The sequence below is a fragment of the Barbus barbus genome (genome assembly GCF_936440315.1).
Source record: "Barbus barbus genome assembly, chromosome: 5".
Classification (NCBI taxonomy): Eukaryota; Metazoa; Chordata; class Actinopteri; order Cypriniformes; family Cyprinidae; genus Barbus; species Barbus barbus.
Window position 1 is genome coordinate 29,142,832 of NC_136733.1, and position 22,806 is coordinate 29,165,637.

General features: G+C 38.0%; 2 protein-coding genes across 2 annotated transcripts; one reads left to right on the plus strand and one right to left on the minus strand.

Moving 5' to 3' along the window:
• Positions 1-727: 727 nt before the first annotated feature.
• Positions 728-4,958, minus strand: LOC306870262 (protein adenylyltransferase FICD). Its single transcript, XM_079417424.1, has 3 exons — positions 4,869-4,958; positions 4,067-4,384; positions 728-2,788 (listed from the first exon to the last, which is right to left on the minus strand). The coding sequence occupies exons 2-3, from the start codon at positions 4,335-4,337 to the stop codon at positions 1,710-1,712; spliced, it is 1,350 nt and encodes a 449-aa protein (XP_079273550.1). The 5' UTR covers positions 4,338-4,384; positions 4,869-4,958; the 3' UTR covers positions 728-1,709.
• Positions 4,959-18,949: 13,991 nt separating this feature from the next.
• LOC306870589 (chemerin-like receptor 1) lies at positions 18,950-20,828 on the plus strand (the record flags this gene model as incomplete). Its single annotated transcript, XM_079417959.1, has 2 exons — positions 18,950-19,030; positions 19,826-20,828. The coding sequence occupies exons 1-2, from the start codon at positions 18,978-18,980 to the stop codon at positions 20,826-20,828; spliced, it is 1,056 nt and encodes a 351-aa protein (XP_079274085.1). The 5' UTR covers positions 18,950-18,977.
• Between the last annotated feature and the right edge of the window lie 1,978 nt (positions 20,829-22,806).

Consider the following 22,806-nt stretch of genomic DNA (forward strand, 5'->3'; position numbering starts at 1 on the left):
CCTGGATATTGGTATTATTTACTGGTTTTGATGGCTATGGTGGACTTGTGTATTTCATCCACTATTAAATGTTAAGCTAATCTATTTTTTTTTTTTAACTGCAGTGTCATACACTAGACAGTTCTCTCCCGCGTTGTTCTATTGATTGTTTGATTCTCGTTCACACCCCTCAATGGTTGGCCATAGTTTTGTAAAGCATTTGTATATTTTGAACTAAAAAAGAAAAGTAGCTCTATATATTTGCGTTTGATCACCACAGTGGCCTAAAGTAGTGATTGAGAAAAAAAAAAATTAAAAACGTGCTGTTGCAATGTCTTGTTCCAACATTAAAAATAATGAAAACATGGTATACATGTGGTAAATTGTGGACTTTTTCTTAATTTGGTTTATTGTATCAATTATTTGACTGGCCATTTTTATTTACCACTGTCAGTGTCATCTTTAGGCACCATTTAATTATTTCAATGTTCCTGTTGTATTTCCTGTGTTGCTCAAATTGTGTGTAATCATACGGTTTTATTTTTCCTTTTTATTAAAGCCTAAATTGTTTAATGAAGCAATTAAATGTATGTGGTTGTCAAACATGACTTGTGCTCATTTTGTTTTAGCCATATTTTTGTTTTGATCTTTTGTCAAGGGTACAGCTGACATTTTCCATATTTCACAGTGCCATTATGCTACATATGAAAAGATGAGGAAATAATCCACCAAATAATAGAAGGAAATGAGAAGTTGCACAATAATTTATTACACATAATAAAATAGCTTTTATGAGTAGTAAAATAAATTAAAGCTATGTTTAAAGAGATTAAAGTGCTTGAAAATACTGGCAAACTCTAATCAAAAGTGTCAAAAATGTAAAAATAACATTAATACAACTTTTCAACAATACTCCTGTAATCAATGATGCATCTTCCTAAATAACATTTTGAACAGCTGTAGGCAATTATATTCCTTGCATCATACTTCAGAATCATTGAACAATCATTTTCATATGGAAAAAAGACTTAAGTAACATCTCAAAATAAATGTTTTGAAAAAATCTAAATCTTTTCAACTAAACTTTAACCTCAAAATAATAAAAGTCATGGATTATAGTCTAAGTAATGATAAAGGTTAACTATTACTCAAACTGGGTTTTGCAGACATTCATTTTTGAACATTTGTTTTTGCGGTTACCTGCCAGCTTGTGAGAAATGTGTGTAACAAGCGGTTCACAAAATGCACTTCAGCTAGTAAAGCATCTGAAAATCACTAAAGAACTGCAATCTTTCACTTTTTTTTCTGCAAGCAAACTTCATCAGAGATTAACTCAAGCTTGCATTTTGAGACTAGAAAGAGTCCAAGTATAGAAATAAACACCACAAAAGTACGAGTATGAATATTGTTCCCAACAGACAGCAGAGGTCATTTATGCAACATTATCATTAACTCTCAAGCAGAAGGAAAGAAAGAAAAGTAGAGCTTTTAATTTCAAATTTAAAACCAACTAAAAGAATTTTTAGCCTCTAAAAGTAGAGGCTAAAATGTGGACACTGAACAGTCAACAGAGGATTTGTAACGAATAAAGATACACAGTAAATGCACAACCTTAAAATGGATCAACAGTTTATCCATGCAGGTCCCATGCTAGCAGTATAAGGTCATACAGAGGCTGATATGGCACTTCAATTTACACCACATGCAGTCTTTTTCCACTTCCCAATCTATCAGCTATGCACAGGTATGGTGTGTTTACAGTCAGGACAGGCATGATGACTAGCCCCAGGCAGCCCCACTGCATGCTCACTTGTGGCTATCAGTAGCGTATCAAGTGTAATTTCTGTGCATTTCGCGATAAAGCGAATAAAGGGCCTGATGTCGCCCTCGTTGGCAGTATCCAAGGCTGTGTAATACTCCGCCCTCTGCTCTTTCCGAATGGTGATCGGCGGATAACTAGCTTGCATTAGGATTAAATTCATGAGCAGGCGAGACGTCCGTCCATTCCCGTCCACGAAGGGATGAACGTAAACCAGTTTATAGTGCGCGAGAGCTGCAAACTCCACCGGGTGGAGATGCAGCGCTTCCTCAGAGTTCAGCCACTGCATCAGCTCTTGCATGTGCTTGTCCAAGTCCTGCGGATGCGGTGGGATGTGATGACCCACGAACACCTGGCTGGCACGGAATCGGCCGGCTTCGAGGGGATCGGCATAGCCTACGACCCGTCGGTGTATCTCTAGGATGTCATTTACAGAGATCGCTCCGGCGCGGGACAGCAGGGTGGTGTTGATGTACTTCATGGCCACGTCGACGCCAATTGCCTCATTCTGTTCTTGAAGACTCTTTCCTGGAACGGCGTATCTGGTCTCAATAATGTGGCGAATCTCAGACAGAGTGAGCGTGTTGCCTTCAATAGCTACTGTGTGGTAAATATGATGGTAGTAGGTCTCCTCCATGACTCGGCGCAGAGCAGAGTTGCCTTTGGGTATGGACATGAGACGTCGTACCTTTCCATCAATGATTCCAAAGTGGCGCTGATCTATTTCCTCTACTAGCGGGAGCGTGCGATCCCTGCTCACCAGAGCCTTCTCGTTGCAGGGCGAGATGGCGAGGACCTTGGTGTACAGGTGGTCTGCTTGGACGACGTCTTTTTCCTCCTCCAGTATGGTTCCTAATTCAGTGAGCGCCTCCACAAACTCCGGGTTCATGTTGAGCGCGTGGACAAGCAGCTTATGAGCTTTCTCCCTCTTGCCATTTTTCTTCATCTCCAAAGCCTGCTGGAGAGCCGCCTTTGCCTCCAGCTGAGTCTCTGTAAACAAACAGATGGTCAGCGCTTCACAGTATGACATTCCAGCTGAGAGACGTATAATCAATAGACATTAACACTTCAAAGTATGTTTCAGTTTCAGGTATTTTTCATAGTTTTATCTGCTTAATCTAAATCTATGAAACATTTAAATATTCTGTGAACCTGATTGCAATGAACTTTAATGAGTTTTAGCATCTGTTGAGTTTCAAACCACAAATGTTGAAAATTGTGTCCACAGAGGTGAATGAGATGAATATTAGGTTTGAAACAAATAAATTTGAAGAAGAAATTACATATGTAAATCTTTCTTTTTTTTTTTGTTAACAACTGATTATTTAATTTTATTCTGTGGAACAGTAGTACAAAACAAAAGCAGCTGTACAAATTTACAACCCACCCCTTGGTAGACTTAAAAAAATAAAATAAATAATAAAAATATATTAATTAATATTAATAGATAAACAAATAATAAAATAATTTTTACAAAGACCATATGTAAATCTTTTTCAATTTCATTATTGAACATATATAACAAAATTAAAACAGAAAATAGAAGAAAAATAAGAGGGAGGGACTTAACCGACCCATAAAACAAAGAAACATTTTCAGAAGTGTTATTGTTAAGTAAAATTATAAAAAAATGTTTTTGTTCCTTGAAATGAAGCTGAAATAAAATTAACTGAAAAATTAAACATTTTATTTTATATTATATATTTTATGCATATAAATAATACACGCATACATGTATATATTTAATAAAAATGTCATTTTCATAAAATATTTTATAGAATATAGATATAGACTTTTTTCCCTATTTACTTATTTTGTCTCCTTAAAATGGGACAACAGTGGACATGTATGAAATTGATGCATGTCTCAAAACAGACATATTCTGCTTTGAAACCCCACTAAAGTTCTGAGATGTTCAATCCTACAATTTAAAAATTAGTCTGATTTAAATTATAATTACAAAATATAATTTTTCCAGAAGTGTGCTGAATTTAGTCATAGAGTCAATATATGTAATGGTTAAACTTCCAATCATTTGGCATCTCCGAAAACCCCTGAATATGTGCTGTACAGGACATCCATTTGACATGTATGGTCTCAGAGATATTTGCTAAAATATAATATCCTCTACAGATGACAAAAGTCTACGCTTGGGTCCCAGGAGGATAAGATTAAGATATAAGATTATGAAGTTTAATATAAGACTCTCAAAATTAAAGACACTCAAGCCACTCAACAACACAAAGTCAGCAGCAGCTTCAACTGTACCTTTACTGGGCTTGACTTTCTGTGGCAAGAGGTCTAGTGCAGTGAAAGGGACGGTCAGGCTGGTGGTGTGCACCACAGGCCGCTGGACACCCCCCCACAGCTGACAGCGCAGAAGAGCAAGACCCTTCAGCGTGGCACAGCATTGCTCCTCTATTCCTGCTAAAGGCAGCAGCAGAACAAATACAGACCCCAGCAGACCAAACAGAACGGGTCCCCAGCCCCAGAGCAGAGGGCCGCTGCAGGCGTGCCTGAAAACTGCCAGAGCTGCCATCAATCACACGATCCAGACTCCATTGTTGCAAGACACTATCTGAAAACCTGTGTGAAATGTAAGAAAAGAAGGTCAGGCATTACCAACTCAAATCAGGTTTGTAGTCATGTTTCTCCAGTCTAATGTGAGCCAGGTGGCTCTTGGGAGTCTGACAATATGAGTTTATGAAATAGTCTTAAATCAAGTGATTTGTAACCACATTTACAGCCATGTCTCATAGTCTGAAGATGAGAGGAAAATTGACTTCTGGTCAAACAGTCGGCATCTTTGAAACCACCTAAACCTTTATTTGATATGTACAGCTGGCCTATATTCTGTGCCAAACACAATCATTGTAATATTTAACACAGTAGATAAATACTTCTAATATTTTAGAACAAGGTATTTGTCCAGCTGATATCACCTTAGACAGTTCATGACAACTCAGTCATGGCACTATTCATACATTTCTACAGAAAAATGTTCCCGAAAGCCTAAAACCGGCGGCAAGCAACGCACTTTATTAAACAAGACGCAAAGTTTCATACATACCTTAAGGGGTTAATAATGTGTTATTCTCGCTAAAATACTGGATATGACCAGAAATGTTTACACTGGCGTTAACAACGTCAACTTCCGCCTAATGGAAATGGCCTACTTGTAAGGATGATGTTGATTGGTTGATTTTACTTAGTATGTGTTTGGTGATTGGTCAGATGTTTGCTACACACCCTCGAGCAGCAACACATTTTTCAGATCGTAGAACTACATGATTGGACAAGACGCTCCATTGGTATGTTAATATGTAACATTAGTCTAATGTTCTTTACTAGAAGCCAAACATGCAATTTGCCAGTTATTGTTTTATCTTTTAGCAGAGATATTTATGTATATAATAATAATAATAATAATAATTTTATAGCTCCTTAGGTTATAGATCCAACTCCTCACACCTTACATATACCTGAACCTACACTGTAAAAAAAAAAAAAAAGTTGAGCCAGCTTAAAATTTTAAGGCAGTCAGCTTCAGCAGATTTTTGAGTTTTCTCAACTTGTTGTTTTAAGTTTATACAACAAAAAGTTGAGAATCTCCTACAAAAATAAGTTGAGAACTCAAAAATCTGCTGAAGCTGGTTGCCTTAAAATTTTAAGTTGGCTCAACATTTTTTTTTTTCTTTTTCTTTTTTTTTTTACAGTGTACCCATCTCCATCTCCACCCCCTGATCCCTAAACCCACCCATCCCCCACTCCTAAACCTACAATTCTCCACCCCCTCGATGTGGATCCAATCCGGCCCCCTGGATCTTTGTTCTGCAGTGAGGGGCTACTGAAAATATCAGTAGACAATTTTTTTATTTATTAATTTATTGAGAAAGTTTTTACTGTCGTTGCTGTAGATGGATTTTATTATTTTTATTTTTATTAGAAGTCACTCTATGGCTTTGGAAGTATAAACACTAGAGGTCAGTATTGCTTCAGTAATAAAATGAATCACTGTTCTTTTATTTCCTTCATTGAAAATCTTGGCTATTATTACAAATACTGCATTTCAAACAAAGCCTTAGAAAATCGCTACGGCATGTACAGTTAACCTATGAATTCCTGTCTACAGATACAGATGTGAATTTTGATATTTTGTTCAAGTGAAGATGAAACACTAATCCATTTATTCTTTCTGCCTTCAACATATATAAAACAAGCATGCATTGATACTGTAACTTCAAACTAATCATTTATTCTAGTGTAATTTGTGCTGTCGTCTCATCAATACTTCTGAAAAAGTTATTATAGACATGTTTTGCTTTATTTATGACTGTTTCTGACTGTTTCTGCACACACACACACACACATCAAGAAACAGTTTCTGACTGTTTCTGCACACACACACACACATCAAGAGATTTTAAGGTGTGTGTGTTGTGGTCAAGGAGGCAATAACTGTGCAGAGTGATTTATGACTATTTCCATCCCAAAGCTGACCAGATGTTAATACTAAACACATTCAATTTAATACACACCAAGAGGAGAGAGACAGACAGGGGCATAGTTTGGGGGGGAGGGGGGGTAACCCCCCCAATAACCAAAACTAGCAAGTTCAACCCCCCCCCCCCAATGTTCAAACCAAAACTACGCCCTTGGAGACAGACTTCATTCATATTAATCATATCTTAGATCGAGTCACTAAATGTATTAAACACGGAATACAAATCATGTCCTTTACAGACTTTGATGCATATCTGCATAAAGCAACCTGTAGATAGGCATCTTAGAGATACTATAATCATGTTTTCACTGAAATTACATTGGGAATAATCTCAATCATGATTTCACGTGAATTACTGAGGTCAGGCAGCCCACCTGCGGAACTAAAGCGTATGAATCACAGCATATAATGAGAGCAGTGTGCCTCATTCCTCTATAAAGCAATAAGCCTCAGGGCAGCAATGGGAAATCTTGAATACATGTCGTTTTTGTTTAGTTTTTTTCTACACTAACATTCCTGCCTCAGGCTTGGAGGATTTCAGGGCTTCATACATTATTGTTTGTATTACACTGCACATTATAAATCCAACAAATCATCACTGTAAACTTTGAATAAACATATTCAAAACCTTCCCCACACCTCCACCTCCATAACTGTTCATAAACCGGTTTGTGTGTGACCAGCTTGAATGAGTATGTTTTGTACAGTTCATAAGAGCGCATAATCAAAGCTTTTAGTGATGGATGAGGCGAGGGGTTACCATGGAAATGCAGAGACGTGGAATGGAGGAGGTCACAGAGAGGAAGGAATAAGAAAACTCTGTCCTCTCTGATTTCATAATTCACTCACCCGACCATCCATTTATATATATCCCAATGCTCCAGTATATCAGACAATGTGGGAGTGTGTTCAGAGAAAACAGTAGCAGCAGAAAGGGGAGGATGAATAGCCAGCATTTAGTGTGTGTGTGTGAGAGAGAACTCAGACAGAGAAATAAAGCGGTTGAGTTATGAAACAAATTGCCTTAGGTTATCATGGCTAATATTGTAATTTGTGTCTTGAGTCTATCTGCTCCCACTGTGAAGTCTCAATCTACTCAACCTGTCTGGAACTGCCAGCCTGAGCCAACAAGATCAAATAAGCAAGATCTGTCTGTCCGTCTGTCTAAAGTGAAAAAAATGACATGACATGTGGCCAAGTATGGTTACCCATACTTGGTCATTTTTCAGCTCCTTTTTCGGGCAAGTGGATGTGTTGTTTCAGGTGTGCTTGAGTAGACCTCAGAAATTTGTACTGTTTGTGTGCCTCTAGAAGTTGGGAAACGCTGGTCTAGAATGATCCTTGTACTTCAGAACCAAATTCACGTGTTTGTGGTATGTTTGATTCTTTAAATAAACATGACTCGGTCTGCTCATTGCCTGAGAGTAAATCAGTATGGATGACTTCAGTAATACCACTTAACGTCATTTCTGAGAAAGAGGAAGGCACAAACTAAGAAATGGAAAAACCTTTCACCAAGTATTAATTCATACAGCATCCAAAAGCCATAGATAATATTTTGTAAGAAATAATGTACGTTATTTTCTGCAGCAAGCCAATGGAAAAATCCTTTTGAATGAAACTTTTGACACAGGCAACATCCTTTGAGATTTGTTTGTGTTGGCAATGAAGTGTGAGTGAAACTGGTTCATTGAGTTAATGACATTTAGCACTTCGGGGCATAGGACTAGAGCAAATATAATCATAACCTTACTGACTTTTGCCAGTTTGCTTTTCATGTCTGTACAAGAAGAAACATGTTCGTCTATTCATGAAACTCGTGCAAAGGAACATTTGCTTGGTATGTGACTCAGATGTCACATGCCTCAGATGTGAACACAAAAAGATGTCTTACTATATGACCAGAAATCTGGTGTTTACGCAAAAGCATGTACAGTGAGTAATATTAATGCTCTGCTGAAATGTGATTGCACAATGATGTCCTTCGGGTATTTTGCTGTTTTTGAATGATTCGTAAGTCATCTACACTCTTAAAAATAAAGGTACTTCACGATGCCATAGAAGAACCTTTTTGTCTAAATGGCTCCATAAAGAACGTTTAACATCTGAAGAACCTTTCTGTTTCCCAAAAGGTGTGGCGAAAGAAGGTTCTTCAGATTATAAAAAGGCAAGAAAGAGATGGTTCTTTAAAGAACCTTTGACTGAATGGTTCTTTGTGGAACCAAAAATGGTTCTTCTATGGCATCGCTGTGAAGAAGCACCTTTATTTTTAAGAGTGTATGTCACATCCACACACAGAGTAAAACTTTCAGTAATAAATAAAACTACAATCAAATTAATAATAATACGATTTTTAAAAGTCCTACTTCATATCACCTTCCATCAAACTGTAAACGACAATCAGAGGCTATGTTTGATGTAAAAAAAAGTGACAAAAATTGCACAAAATCTATAGTGTAAAACAAGGTGATGTTACTCTCCTCAGTTATAGAAGATCAGAGGGAAACAGAGAAAAAAAAAGCACAAATTACATACAGCAGGATTTTTACTTATTGTTACTGTCATCATTCGCTGATGCACTTTCTGTGTTTTTGTGCACTGAACCTTCAAAAAAATTAATGAGACTGTACTATGCATTATAAGGTGCATTACAAGGCATAATTAATGCATTAAAACTACTTTTATATTGTGTTATAAATGAAGGCTTTAAGTAAAGTGTTACAAACAGTATATTTTAGACTTTGTAAAAAAAATCACTTCCGGCCAACAGTTGTACACTTGACATCAGAGAGTTGCATAGATTACTTTTGTGTTCACTTTGTGTGGTGTGAAGCATCAGCATTGGAGGTCACTTGCGTTATATATGGACTCACAGAGATGGATTATTTTTCTAAAAATCTTTGTTTTTGGGTGGAGTATCCCTTTAAGGACTAAGGGCGTATTGCCATCCACCCCCAGTATTGTTGCAGTATCTGAATAGCTAGAACATTCTTTTACTGCACAGAATTACACCAATCAGTTTCACGCTCCATTTGTGCTCAAAAGAAGAGTAGTGGCTGGAGAAGAAATGTTGTAGTTCATTTGAGGCCATGAACACACACACACACACATACACAAGAACAAAGAGCTTGTTCACTGATTTGTATCACTGCAGGGCTGCAACTCTGAGCATCTGTTGTCTGGAAAAGATACGTTTTAACACAAAACTATGTAACATTTTATTTTGATAGTCCATGACATTATCTGTTAAAGGAATAGCTCACTTTAAAAATTAAAATTCTGTCATCATTTACTCACCCTCATGCCGTTCCAAACCAACACAAAATAAGATATTCAAAAGAAGATATAAGAAGATAATCAAACAGTATTTTTGATTACCAGCATTGAACTATTTAAGTTTATGGAAAAATCAATAAGGATAAATTCCTTACTATTTTTACAGACCTTTCCTAAATTGAACATTTGCAAGTTACTGTAATTTTAAATACCCAAATAACCATGCTATCCTATAAAATACTGTAAATTAGGACTGGACGATATGAAACTGAGGTACAACACTTAACTCCTTATAAGTTACAGGTGATCATGCCAATTAAACCCGTTTAATCCCTATGTGGGTGTAAACCTACTCCCACACGACAAGATAGAGAAAGAGAAAAGAGAGAGAGAAAAAAAAAAAATATAATTTACAAATCAGTAGTCACTCTTCAAACTATTCAAACAATACTGAGAAAAAAAATTCTATAAAAAAGGCTTAACGTTAAATTCTTCATTCAGACCATGAGATGACAACGTATTCAAAGTATAAATCTAAAAAACATTCCCGTTGTAAAAGTTTCTTCTCAAACCCCCCACCCCCTTGACGGTTTTTGCACTTTCTCTATGCTGATATACTGCAAGGCACTAACATTATGTCCCACTTTATTAAAATGAGACACGATAGGACTGCGCTCAACTCCCGTTCTAATATTACTCCGATGTTCACTAATACGGGTGCGCAATGCTCTCGAAGTTTTTCCAACATAAGCAAGACCACACAGACTACGAATAAGATAGATCACATGTGTAGAAGAACAAGCAATTGTACCGCGAATCGATATATTACAACCAGTATGTGGGTGGCTAAAAGATTTACATTTATGTGTAAAAGTGCACTGGGCACAATTGCCACATCTATAATTACCAGGGTGAAGATTAATAGATACAGGTTTCACTAAACTAGAGGAGAACTCTGATCTTGCAAGCATGTCACGCAGGTTATCTTGACGTTTAAAAAAAAACGAGGGCCATCTTTAAATATATGAGACAACTTGGAATCGCTAGAAATGATATGCCAATGCTTGTATAAAACCTTACGGAATTCTACACCCAATGCTGAATATTTGACCAAAACAAAATGGACCATTGCCTGATTGGGTTTCAGTAGCCATACGACGTTGGCACTGTGTCGGAGATGTATTAGCGACTTTCCTCTTAGCTTCTTCTAGCCATTCCCTACGATAACCACGATGTAAGAATCTTGAAGTCAAGTCATCAGACCATCGAGAGTAAGACTCTTCCGTGCTACACACTCTATGTACACGCTTAAATTGGCTAGTAGGGAGGCTTTTAATAAGAGGTTTTGGATGAAAACTATCACCTCTTAAAATCGTATTACGATCTGTTGGTTTACGAAACAACTCAGTTTGAAGTTTACCCTCAGAAATGTATACCTTTACGTCAAGAAAACTGATGCTCTCTGTGTTATACTCCAGTGAACTTCAAGTGCTCAGTTCTAGAATTGAGATAATCAACAAACCGTAACAGTTCACCGGGTGTAGAATTCATCATCATAAAGATATCATCAATATACCGTTTGCAAAATCTTATCTCAGGTAGAAAAGAACTTGAATAATTTAAAATGAACTCATTTTCAAATACACCCATATATATGCAGGCATAATTTGGTGCCATTTACTGCCCATTGCTGTTCCCTTCACTTGTATATAATACATAATAAATGTGATTGGTACAGACTGGTTCAATCAAGAGGTTGCAGCCACTGATCTATATGATGACTAGATGATGGGACTGCATTACATACTGCAACACCTGGACAGATCAGGGACTTATGTGAGGATCCTATTTGTGGACTTCAGCTCGGCCTTCAACACTATCATTCCAAACCTCCTCCTGCCCAAACTAACTCAGCTCTCCATCCCCGCCTCCGTCTGTCAGTGGATCACCAGCTTCCTGACAGACAGGCAGCAGCTAGTGAGGCTGGGAAAAAACACATCCAGCACCCGTACGAGCACTCAGGGCTGCGTTCTCTCCCCCACTGCTCTTCTCTCTGTACACCAATGACTGCACATCTAAAGACCCCTCTCTCAAGCTCCTGAAGTTTGCAGATGACACTACACTGATCGGCCTCATCCAGGACGGTGACAAGTCTGCTTACAGACAGGAGGTTAAGGAGCTGGCTGTCTGGTGCAGTCTTAACAACCTGGAGCTCAACACGCTCAAAACTGTGGAGATGATCATGGACTTCAGGAGAAACCCCCCTGCACTCCCCCCACTCACCATCATCAACAGCACCGTGACTGCAGTGGAGTCATTCAGATTCCTGGGCACCAGCATCTCCCAGGACCTGAAGTGAGACATTCACATTGACTCTATTGTTAAAAAGGCCCAGCAGAGGTTGTACTTTCTTCGCCAGCTGAGGAAGTTCAACCTGCCACAGGAGCTGCTGAAACAGTTCTACTCTGCCATCACTGAATCCATCCTCTGCACTTCAATAACTGTCTGGTTCAGCTCAGCTACCAAATCTGACCTCAGAAGACTATGGAGGGTATAGTCCGGACTGCTGAGCAAATCATTGGTGCAACCCTCCCCTCTCCAAGAACTGTACTTATCCAGAGTGAGCAAAAGCACTGGTAAAATCACTCTGGACCCCTCACATCCAGCACACTCCCTCTTTGAACTGTTACCGTCTGGTCGACGCTACAGAGCTCTGAGCACCAGAACGACCAGACAGAGGCAATTCCCTCAGGCAATCCATCTCATGAACATTTGAACTCTTAACAATAAACATGAAACACACAACACTATCATACATACTTTTTATTTTTATTTAACACACATACTTATTACATTTCAAATTTGCACCTAACATACATGTACATCCTGAATTGTCCATTTTGTATATTTGTACATTATTATTATTATTATTTTTATTTTATTTTATTAATTATTATTATTATCTGTGTCCTGTCCTGTCGCTGTCATTCTGTTGCACTGTGGAGCTACTGTCACTAAAACAAATTCCTTGTATGTGCAAACATATCTGGCAATAAAGCTCATTCTGATTCTGATTCTGATTCTGATATTGTAATGAAATTCAAAGCTTACCATGCATCATCTTGGACATAAATCTTTATAGGTCTGTACCATATGTTGTCAGCATTATTTCTCTGAAAGATATTATGTGTGTATTTTATGTCCTGACTGTTCTACATCAGAACGCTGGCTCCTGCGTCAGCAGCAGGATACGAATGCATTGTGGTACCCTCGTGAATGCACAGCGTAGACTGACATGGAAGAGAAGAATTGTTGAAGAAGTTGTTATTTTTGGTTTCTTTGCACATAAAAGTATTCTCATAGCTTCATAAAATTACAGTTAAACCACTGATGTCACATGGACTATTTTAACGATGTCCAAGAATCTGTGCCTTGAACGTAGTAGTTTCGTTGCTGTCTATGCAGGGTCAAAAAGCCCTCGGATTTCATCAAATATATTTTAATTTGTGTTCCAAAGATGAACGAAAGTTTTGATTTTTGGGTCAACTATCCCTTAAAAGGAGTAATGAACTGAGAAACAAAAGTGTACTTGATCTTTTGACATAGCCTATATGGAATGTACGACTCTATGACGTAATAGTGTGGCAACACCCCGCCTCTGCAGAAGAAGATCAACGCCTGCTTCTACACCGCTGCCTGTTTAGCCCCTGCCACCGATTCGCACACGTAGTGTAAATAGCAAATGCAGGTCTACGCAGAAACCAAATGATAAAGTTGACTCCGAAGACATTTGCATTGCCTTCCTTCTGATCCCAACATCAGGATAGAGTGGATGCACTTTATTTTTTAACAAAGATGTTTATTTTTTACTGATGCAGATTTTAACTGCATCAGTAAAAACTCAATCTTTTGTTCACTTAATTTTGTGCTGATTTGTTTACAAACAAGGCATAATTAGATGCAAGATTTTCAGAAAGATATCTTTTGGGAGCTCGTCATGCTTGTCATATATACACATATAACTGATAGGCTTATGTTTTATTTAATTTTTCCTATTTATTCGAATTATTCCCAAAAGTGTTAACTATATCATGAAATATCTCGATTCTCAAATATGTGTGTAAACCTTTATAGATTATGTTAGTTGATCTATAATGGGCGATGGGCAAAGTAGCCTAATGTAATCGATTGACTGTGCATAAAAACCCGTCTTTTTACTTAAAGGCACAATATGTGCGTTTTTGCCGCTACAGGGCGCGTATTCAAAACAAACAAAGAAACAAAGGCATAGTTTGATGATGCTGTGACTAGGTGTGGGATGATGGGAGTTGTGGTCTTCATCTCCACAGCCGATGCAATCCGACTGGACTTGGGCAGAAATCATGTTCATGGATGAGCTAATGTATTAAAGAATTATTAATGTCGTAGTATGAAGCAGAGTGAGGCGGAAAGCCGCCGAAGCGAAACGAGGCTGCTGCATGAGTGTGATACGCAGCTCGAAAGCAGCTGAACTTTTATTATGCCACATTCGACCGCTTCCGCTTCCGCTTCCTTCGTGGTAAAGCAGCGCTGTTTTATCATACTAGATACATTTGAAAGTTCTGTTATACTGTTTCTCTGTGCGGTCGTCACCTGTCTAATAAAACGCATAATAACATAGAAAAATCGAGGGATGAGCCACTATTTAAAATGGCTATTTCCCTGGATTTAAACATTCTTCTAAGCATTTGGGATGATGTAAGGCAGTGGTGTCAAACTCAGTTCCTGGAGGGCCACAGCTGTTTTGTTCCAACCCTGCTCCAACACACATACTAAGCAGTTTTCAATTAAGCCTTAGTTGGATCAGGTGTGTTTAATTAGGGTTGCATCTAGCAGGGCTCCGGCCCTCCAGGAATTGAGTTTGACACCCCTGATGTAAGTACACAAATCAGCAAAATATATAACATTGTTCATGTTATTTTTGGATATTTCAATAAAAAAATGTTTGTACCAGATAATGGTGTCATGCCATAAAATATTTTTAATAAAACTGACTTTGCATTTAATGTAAACTTAATAAAATCTGGTCAGTGAATCTGGTGTGTGTTGTGCTTGTATTTTGTTAGTGTACTCTGTTTATCATTGAATTACATGATGTAATTAATTAATTAATGTGATTGGCTGTTGTCACTATGACAGTTGCGCCAGCACCAAGCTTCAGACACACCCTGCATCAAACGACGCCCCTTCATCCTTGCAAAAATAATGAATATCTTGCTTTTTAGAAACAGCGTCACACGTCATATGGCAAGCCGTTTAACATTTAATCCATAAACCGCACTAGTGTAGAAGCCCAAGAGGCGACACTCAATAGGACGCTCCATTGCAACAGTTGCGCCCATGACATGACTGTGCCGCCGCCATTTTGGACTGAAAACTACACAAAAATGCCGTAGAATAATAGGAGCCAGTCGTGCTTGACCAACTTACAATAATACATTTAAAGTATATATATATATATATATATATATATATGTAGGGAAGATGTAATGTGTTGTCCTGTCCTTTGGGGGGAGCTGTGTGTTGTTTCTCATTAGGGGAGTGAGCCCTTCTTTTCACCCACAATTCTATTTCCTTTGTGAAAGGTAAGGGGGGGTTATCACGTTAAATTGATCTAAAATTGATCTAGCCATCCATTTTATTAGAATAAATATATTGTTGATGAGAGGTTGGCTAATGTGTATCAGACATTATTTTTGATAGATTGTTTTGTATTTCTGATATTATTGCACATTTCCTATGTTCCATGTGGCTAAGCATATTTTCATCTATATTATATTATGTTTAAGGTCTATTTGTGACAAAGAATGTACCTCCATCTGCAGTGAGCTGGCATCAGTTGGGAACCCGCCCCACACCCTCTGCTCAACATCAGCCCTCAGCTCATCCACAAGCCTCAGATAACGCCCCCCCCTGGACTTCCAACCACTGTGCACATGTGTTCTCTTAGCCACCACCCACCTAATGTGCCAAATGCCTCATCACAGACTAACATGCACGACAATGCCACTACCATTCATGTTTCACCAAACATGGCCAGCAGAATGCCAACTGACACGCCCACTTCCCCAAATGACTCTCACATGCCCCAAGCATCGACTATGCCACCTAAAGCCCATATTCCTACTTATCTCCATATGGCCTGCATATTCCTGCTGCAACTGCTGTCTCATCCGAATCTAACTTGACTGGCCGTCCAATGACCGTTCGGGCCCCTGTATCCTCCTGCTATGGTGTACCAAATGCTATGTACTCAAGACCTTCTGACTCATTTCTGCCTCCAGCACCTCCTGTCTTGTCTGGAACCAGCTTTCCTCACGAAACAGACCCCGTTCAAGCACACCAAATCTTCAATGATCAGCAGCACTTTTTACATTCAAGTTGTGCCATTATGCCAACCCCCCCAACTCCTGTGTATGCTCCTATGACAGTGCCAGTATATCGTGGTTCAAATATGTATGCACAACAACCATTCCCCATGCAACTACCTCAGATTGCACCTCCACGGGTGGCTCATCAGCAAGACGCAAACTCATGAAACAATGAACATGCCACAACCCAGTTTTACACAGACACACCAAGTACAAAATGTGCAACTATTCAGCGGTGGTCCTGACTGCAGGATACTTATTGAAGACTGGATACGGGATATGCAGTATCTACTTGATGCTGGAGGGATGCCTGCAAATCTGGGTTTTGCTACGGTGGTGCGACGTTTGAGTGGTGAAGCCAGGAGGCTAGTTCTGAATCTCCCACTTAATGAGCAGACTACTGGCAGTGCTTTTGAAGAACTACGGGCTGAGTATAGTGATATGCATGCATCTCTGGACCCATTAGCAGATTTCTGTGAGAGATGCCAGCGCCATGGTGCATCGGTGTGTTCATATGCCATCGCCCTGGAGGCCACTTTACGTTCAGTAGAAGAGGCACAGTATGGAGGCCAACCTTTTCCAGACCATGATAGCAAACTGACTCGTCAGTCCTTGAGAGGATTGAGTGATGAAGAGGTTTATCACAGGCTTGCGCCAATGAAGCCAAGGCTTCTAAGTTTTCGTGAACTTCAAGCAGAACTTCGTAACCTAGCTTGGGAAACAAAGAAGTTTCAGTCACAGCCAAAGGCTAAAAAGTATACCAAATATGGGCGTAGAAACACAGGGAGCACGTGGAAACACAAGACACAGGGAACCAAAGTCTGACATTACACCCCCCTCCGGAAGGCGCATCCTCGCGCCATACACCATCCAATGGGGAGGCAGGACTACTGGCCTCCAGGGCAGCGACCGTTCCGGGAGCCATGGCCTCCCGAGTCCCCTGACCCACCATGGCTCCCGGAACGGCCCCCGCCTCTGTCTCTTCAGCAGCTCCAAGGACAGTGCAATTATAAAGTATACAAATATTAAGAAAAAGAATAAAATAAAAAGATAAAAAATATAAATATAAATGTGCAGGTCAGTATGTTGTTGTTTTTTTTTTTTTTTGTTCAAGAGACCTCAATGTATTGTCACGAGCCGCATCATTTAATTTGGTTTTGTCTGTATGTTGGTTTTTTTCTCTCAAAGCCGTGAGTCCCATTGACTGCTATTATATGACTGACAGACTGCAACGTTATGAGTTAAAAATCTTTGTTTGTGCTCTACTGAAGAAACAAAGTCACCTACATCTTGGATGCCCTTGGGGTAAGCAGATAAACATCAAATTTTCATTTTTGTGTGAACTATCCCTTTAATGTGACAAATACGTCACATCAAAATTTCACCTACTTTTATAAGGTTAATAGCACGATGTGACACATATGTCACCACAATATCTTTGCAACTTGTTTTATATCAATTTGTTCAAGAAATGTATTCAAATCAGGTTAAGAGTAAGGATATGTTATTAAAATATTAGAATAGTTTCATGGGTTGAAACATACCTTTAGTAACAAAAACAAGTGTTTTAATAATTGCTGATACTGCAACGTGCTAACCAGACAGGACACCATTTTGGAAATGTTGCCATGGCAACAAAAAAAGGAACACATTGTCACATGACTGAACCTGGGTGTTCATTATATGTCACTTAGGGACTTCCTGAGTTGAAAGTGAGGGATAATGCTTTAAAAAGACCTTTCCAGAGTGTTTGTGACACCCGCGTCACCGTGGGTTCTTATGTAAAAACATTCAATGTCTGTAGCACCTGTGCTATATGCAAAAAAAGTTAATGTACAGCCCTGATGTGATATTTATTGTTTTTACTGGAGGAAAAAGCGGAAAATTACAGATAATAAAATTCGTGTCTTATCTCCATCCTGCCACTAGAGGTCACTCGATGACCAACAAACACAAATATGTTTTACGAAATTACAGTTAACAAAACTGACAAAATAGGTTTTCTATGTGCTTGTGTACAAATGATTGTTTCTTTTCTATGTGGTTTCCTCAAAAAAAGTACATCCATCTCCTTGTTTCCATTTCTTGTCTGATCTCTCTCCTATATGTTGCTGGTTCATTAATATTCAACATACGATTAGCATACGGCAGAAATGCAAATTTTAAAAGTACTAGTATCTATTAAGTTCAGGATATCTCTGGTCTTAAAAGTTACAAAAAAATATATTTTTTTTCTTAACAAGAAAAGTATAATTAAATACTATAGTCACTATTGGTATATGTAGTATCTAATAAATAAGAACTAGTATATGACTATAACTTTACAAAATACACTAGTACCTAAAGAACAAACACTAGTACCTAATGAATAAGTACTAGTACTTAATGTAAAAGACACTAGTATCTAAAAAATAAAAGTACTAGTAGCATGAAAATAGATACTATTACGGTTTATAGATTAAATGCTAATCCGGCTTGCCATACACGTCAAGCGATAGGGGATACTGCTTTTTTCTGTGATTACTGATCGATTCTGTCGTGTCGCTTAGCTGTGTCGCATCTGGTTAGGACACGGTGTTAAGTTCATTTAGATAATTGCAGTCCTCATATGTGCCACTTTTTAAGCCTGCTAAAGTGCTCTTGAAATTTAACCAAGTGAAGCAAATAGAATGTTTCAATAAATAAAATTTGGGTATGATGCTAACATGGCAACTTGTTTATGTAGGTGCAAGTCTCTTTTAATCTTAGAATCCCAAATTTAGATGTGCACTTTAATCATCTTTACACACAACATTTTAAGCCTGGTTGCATTTAGAAGAATACATTTTTTTTTCCACATGTGGTTGTGTTACAACGTCAATCCGACTGGATTGTTTATACCTCTGGACTGTCCAGAAGCACAGATGAAAACACGCATGCGCTTCGGGGAAAAAAGCTTAAATATTCAATGCCATGTTTTACTTTCATATTGGGTACATCGTTCTTGCAGATGTACAGACACAGATTTCTGACTTTCTTCACTCTGCTGTTTTGCTGCCATAGGTAAGAGGATTTTGCTGAAAATATGCACAAAGCAAAGCATTTGAACCAAATAAGGGATTATAATGAAAATTCTAGAACAAAACACGCAAAAATGTACAAGATAAAAAAAAAACCGCAGTGTTGTTTTGCAGAAATTTTTCACTCTACCTCTGAAAATGTTTATGTTTGGTTTTGAGATTCATTCTTCATTTATAATATTAAGATTTTTTTCTTTCTGTGATATCTGAATCTGAGTTTATCTTACTATTGACGTTTTGCACTGATTACAATGTAAGGTGTTTAAATGTGTTCATCACTGATGATAGCGTCAGATTTCAATGGCATTGATTGTAACATAAGAAATATTAGATGTTTATGCTTTAATATAGTATAGAACAAGATCGCATTCCATGTATTCGCTGGCGCCTTGCTTGGAAAGATAAAGATGTTTTCCCTCCTTAAAGGGACGTTCACTCAAAAATAAAAATTCTGTCATTTCTGTTGGACACAAAATAAGAAGTTTGAAGAATAATCACACAGCTCTTTTCCATTAAAAAAAGTTGATAATGACCACTTCTGTAAAGCTTTTTGTCTGCACTGTTCTTTTAAGAATAATATTCTATTCTAGTGTCCAGGAAGGGGTAGGTTATGTGACAGGAATGCGATGATATATTTGCATATTATGGACATATGAAGATATCACATTTTCATAACTATTGTTGTGTGGCCACAACAAAACGAAATTAACAGAAAACATCCCTTTCTAGGCAGCATATTATTCACAGTAAAATAATAATCCATATTTTTTTGTTTCAGGCTTTACACAATGTCCGGAGAAGACAATAACACAGACTATGATGCTTTCATTATAGAACTTCTAAACATACAACCAATAAAAACCCAAAATAATGTATCAGAAAACATAACCAAGCTGAACCAACATGACATCAGGACGATCTACTTAATTACATATTCTGTTGTCCTGATCCTCGGTGTCACCCTCAACTTCATCGTCATTTTCATCAGTTGCCTGAAAATCAAGAAATCTCAGACGGTTGCCATTTGGATTATGGCTTTAGCTGTAACGCATTTAGTCTCCAGTGCATTAATTGTTTTTCAGCTCCTCTATGCTTACAATAACTTCAAATGGAATTATGGAAATGCAAGCTGCAAGCTGTCATCCTATATCACCTACGGCAGTATGTTCTCCACGGCAGCCATGCTGAGTCTCTGGAGCATTAGTTCTGCTTTTTCAAAAAGTAATTGCTTAAAAAATTGCAAGAATTGTAACATCATACTGATTTCATTCTCCTGGACCATTGCAGCAGTCTTGGCATGTCCTTCACTGTTTTCCAGAGAGGTCCGATCTTCTCAGTGCATTGATGATTATGACTTGGACAAATCGAAAACAACTCAAGACGGCATTGCAAAGCTGAAGGCAGTCGTTATCATGAGATTTCTCTTTGGGCTTCTTGTGCCAGCTTTGATAATGTTTCTCAGCTGTTTGACATCAGCTCATAGAACGTCCAGCAAGAAGCAGGCACAGGTCATCTGTGCTATAAAGATTGCCTTCTTTGTGTTCTGGGGCCCTCAAATCTTCTTAACCATGATTCAAGCCATTGTAAATGACAGCCTGGGTCCAAGTATGTTAAAATATGGACTTCCAGCAGCTACTGCACTGGCCGCAGCCCACTCTTTTATCAGCCCGATCATCTATTTGTTATTGGGATGCAATATTAAAATGAAGTGGATGGCAAAAGACCCAGGTCAGTACGAAAGGAGGGATTATAACACTGTTGCCATGCACCATAGACTGTAAACAAAGATGGACGACGTGTCTCCGCTTCCTTCCACTATAGAAAAGTGAAGCGAATACATCTCAGTATGGCCGCTGCCATCTTGAGTAAATGACGTCATTTGGAGCCCGAGTCTGCGCAGTAGAGTCGTGAGGTGGAGCCGCGGAATCAAACTCCCGCAGACCCAATCAACCATAACAACACGCCCTGTTTTTATAGCATCAAATTACTAGCTAAAATCAAACTTATCACAAAAACGAACAATTGAACATATATCAGCGTGATAACAACTACCTTAAATGACCAAAACCATATTTCAGAAAATTGTATTGGAAGTGTAATTAATTTTTTTTTATTTTGACTGAAGTCCCATTCGTTTACATGGAGAGGGCGAATGGAATGGTCATCCAGTGTTTTCTACACCCGTGGCCCAGCATCCCAGCAACCCTATAGATGATAAGCAGTTTGAAGAATGGATGGATAATCCAGATCACAACAATAAACTGATGCCCTTAGGAATATGCTGCCCATGAATTGTACACAGGTATTAAATATTGATGGAGCAATTCTAAAATACATCAGCAAGCACTATTATTTAACAGTACACCACGTCCACAAAAATGCATGCCAGCAATTTCTGTATTCCAACTGACAAGTGGACCATTTATTTTCACTCCTAATCCAAACTCTGAAGATTATTCTGAAAGTTAGCCCTGTATGGTCCAAATTCATTCTTGCTTTCAAGTTAAATGCTGAATTTGTTTATGTACTGCATCAATATGTATACACTTACTGCTAGAATAAGCATGGCTACAGAAACACTAATCCACTATCTACTGTAAATCCTCTAGTATACGAATATCAACCTTATAAAAGATCATTTGAAGCTGTTTTTTATTGATGGTGTGTCATAATATTGTTGATGTTTTGTCATAATACTGTAATATTTTGTTTATAAGAATGTGTAAGTATATGACTGTAGTCCTTATATGGTTGCAGTGTAATGAATAGGCTATATTACAAATTAATGTATTTTCATGTTATGTCTTTACAACCTGGAAGAATGACCACATTAGCCCAGTTATATCAGCATTGCACTGCCTCCCTATTAAACATTGTATACATTTTTAAAATCTTGTTGATTACTTATGAACAGTGTTGGGGAGTAACTAGTTAAATATAACAGAATTATGTAATTTAATTACAAAATAAAAGTAACTGTAATTAGTTACAGTTACTAAGAAAAAAAAAAGTGTAATTAAATTACAGTTACTTATGAAAATGTTAAGGATTACAAAGGGGGTTACTTCTAATTTTTTCACATACACTCTCACATACAGATTTATTTCATACATTGCATTGATTGCTCTAAAATATGAAACACCAATGTTTCAGAAGTTTATAACATGCTTAGCCGATAACTCTTATATTTCCTATATGGGTTATATGCTTTATTTTTTTTAAGATTAACTGTTTGTTTTTTTCTATGTCATTGTTAGATGCCAGTGTTTCCTGTCATAGCTATGCAAAGATTTGATTTCAAAAACAGTATCATAGCTATTAAACTATTTCTTATGATTTTAAATCTGTATTTAACCTCAGAATGATTTTAAAGTAAGTCTGATTTTGTGGTGACTGTGCTTCAAAGGGGACATCGGATGCCCATTTTCCACAAGTTGGTATGATTCTTTAGGGTCTTCTTGAAATGGTCTCAGTGGTCGTGTAAAACAGCACCCTTTTAACCTTGTCAAAAACAGCTCTGTTCACAGCGACTCGTTTAGGTGCATATCTCTTTAAATGCTATGAGTTCTGCTCACCTCGCCCGTCTCTTCTGTGGAAGAGCAAAGGCGATTTGCTAATAATCATAAAAAATATAAAGTGTGAGACTTACTTCTTCTGGAGGTGCAGCTGGATCATGAACAATGGGTACTTATCCGTCCTTGAGTTTTAACTTTTAAAAAAACCTGCCTTGAATTGTCCCTCATTCAGAAAGCAGTCTGG

What these genes read in the sequence shown, in the direction of transcription:
- LOC306870262 (XM_079417424.1), bottom strand. Translation starts at nt 4,337, where the DNA reads ATGGCAGCTCTGGCAGTTTTCAGGCACGCCTGCAGCGGCCCTCTGCTC. An exon ending in GAAAGTCAAGCCCAGTAAAG is followed by an intron (nt 2,789 to 4,066) that starts GTACAGTTGAAG and finishes GTTTGTTTACAG; the next exon opens with AGACTCAGCTGGAGGCAAAG.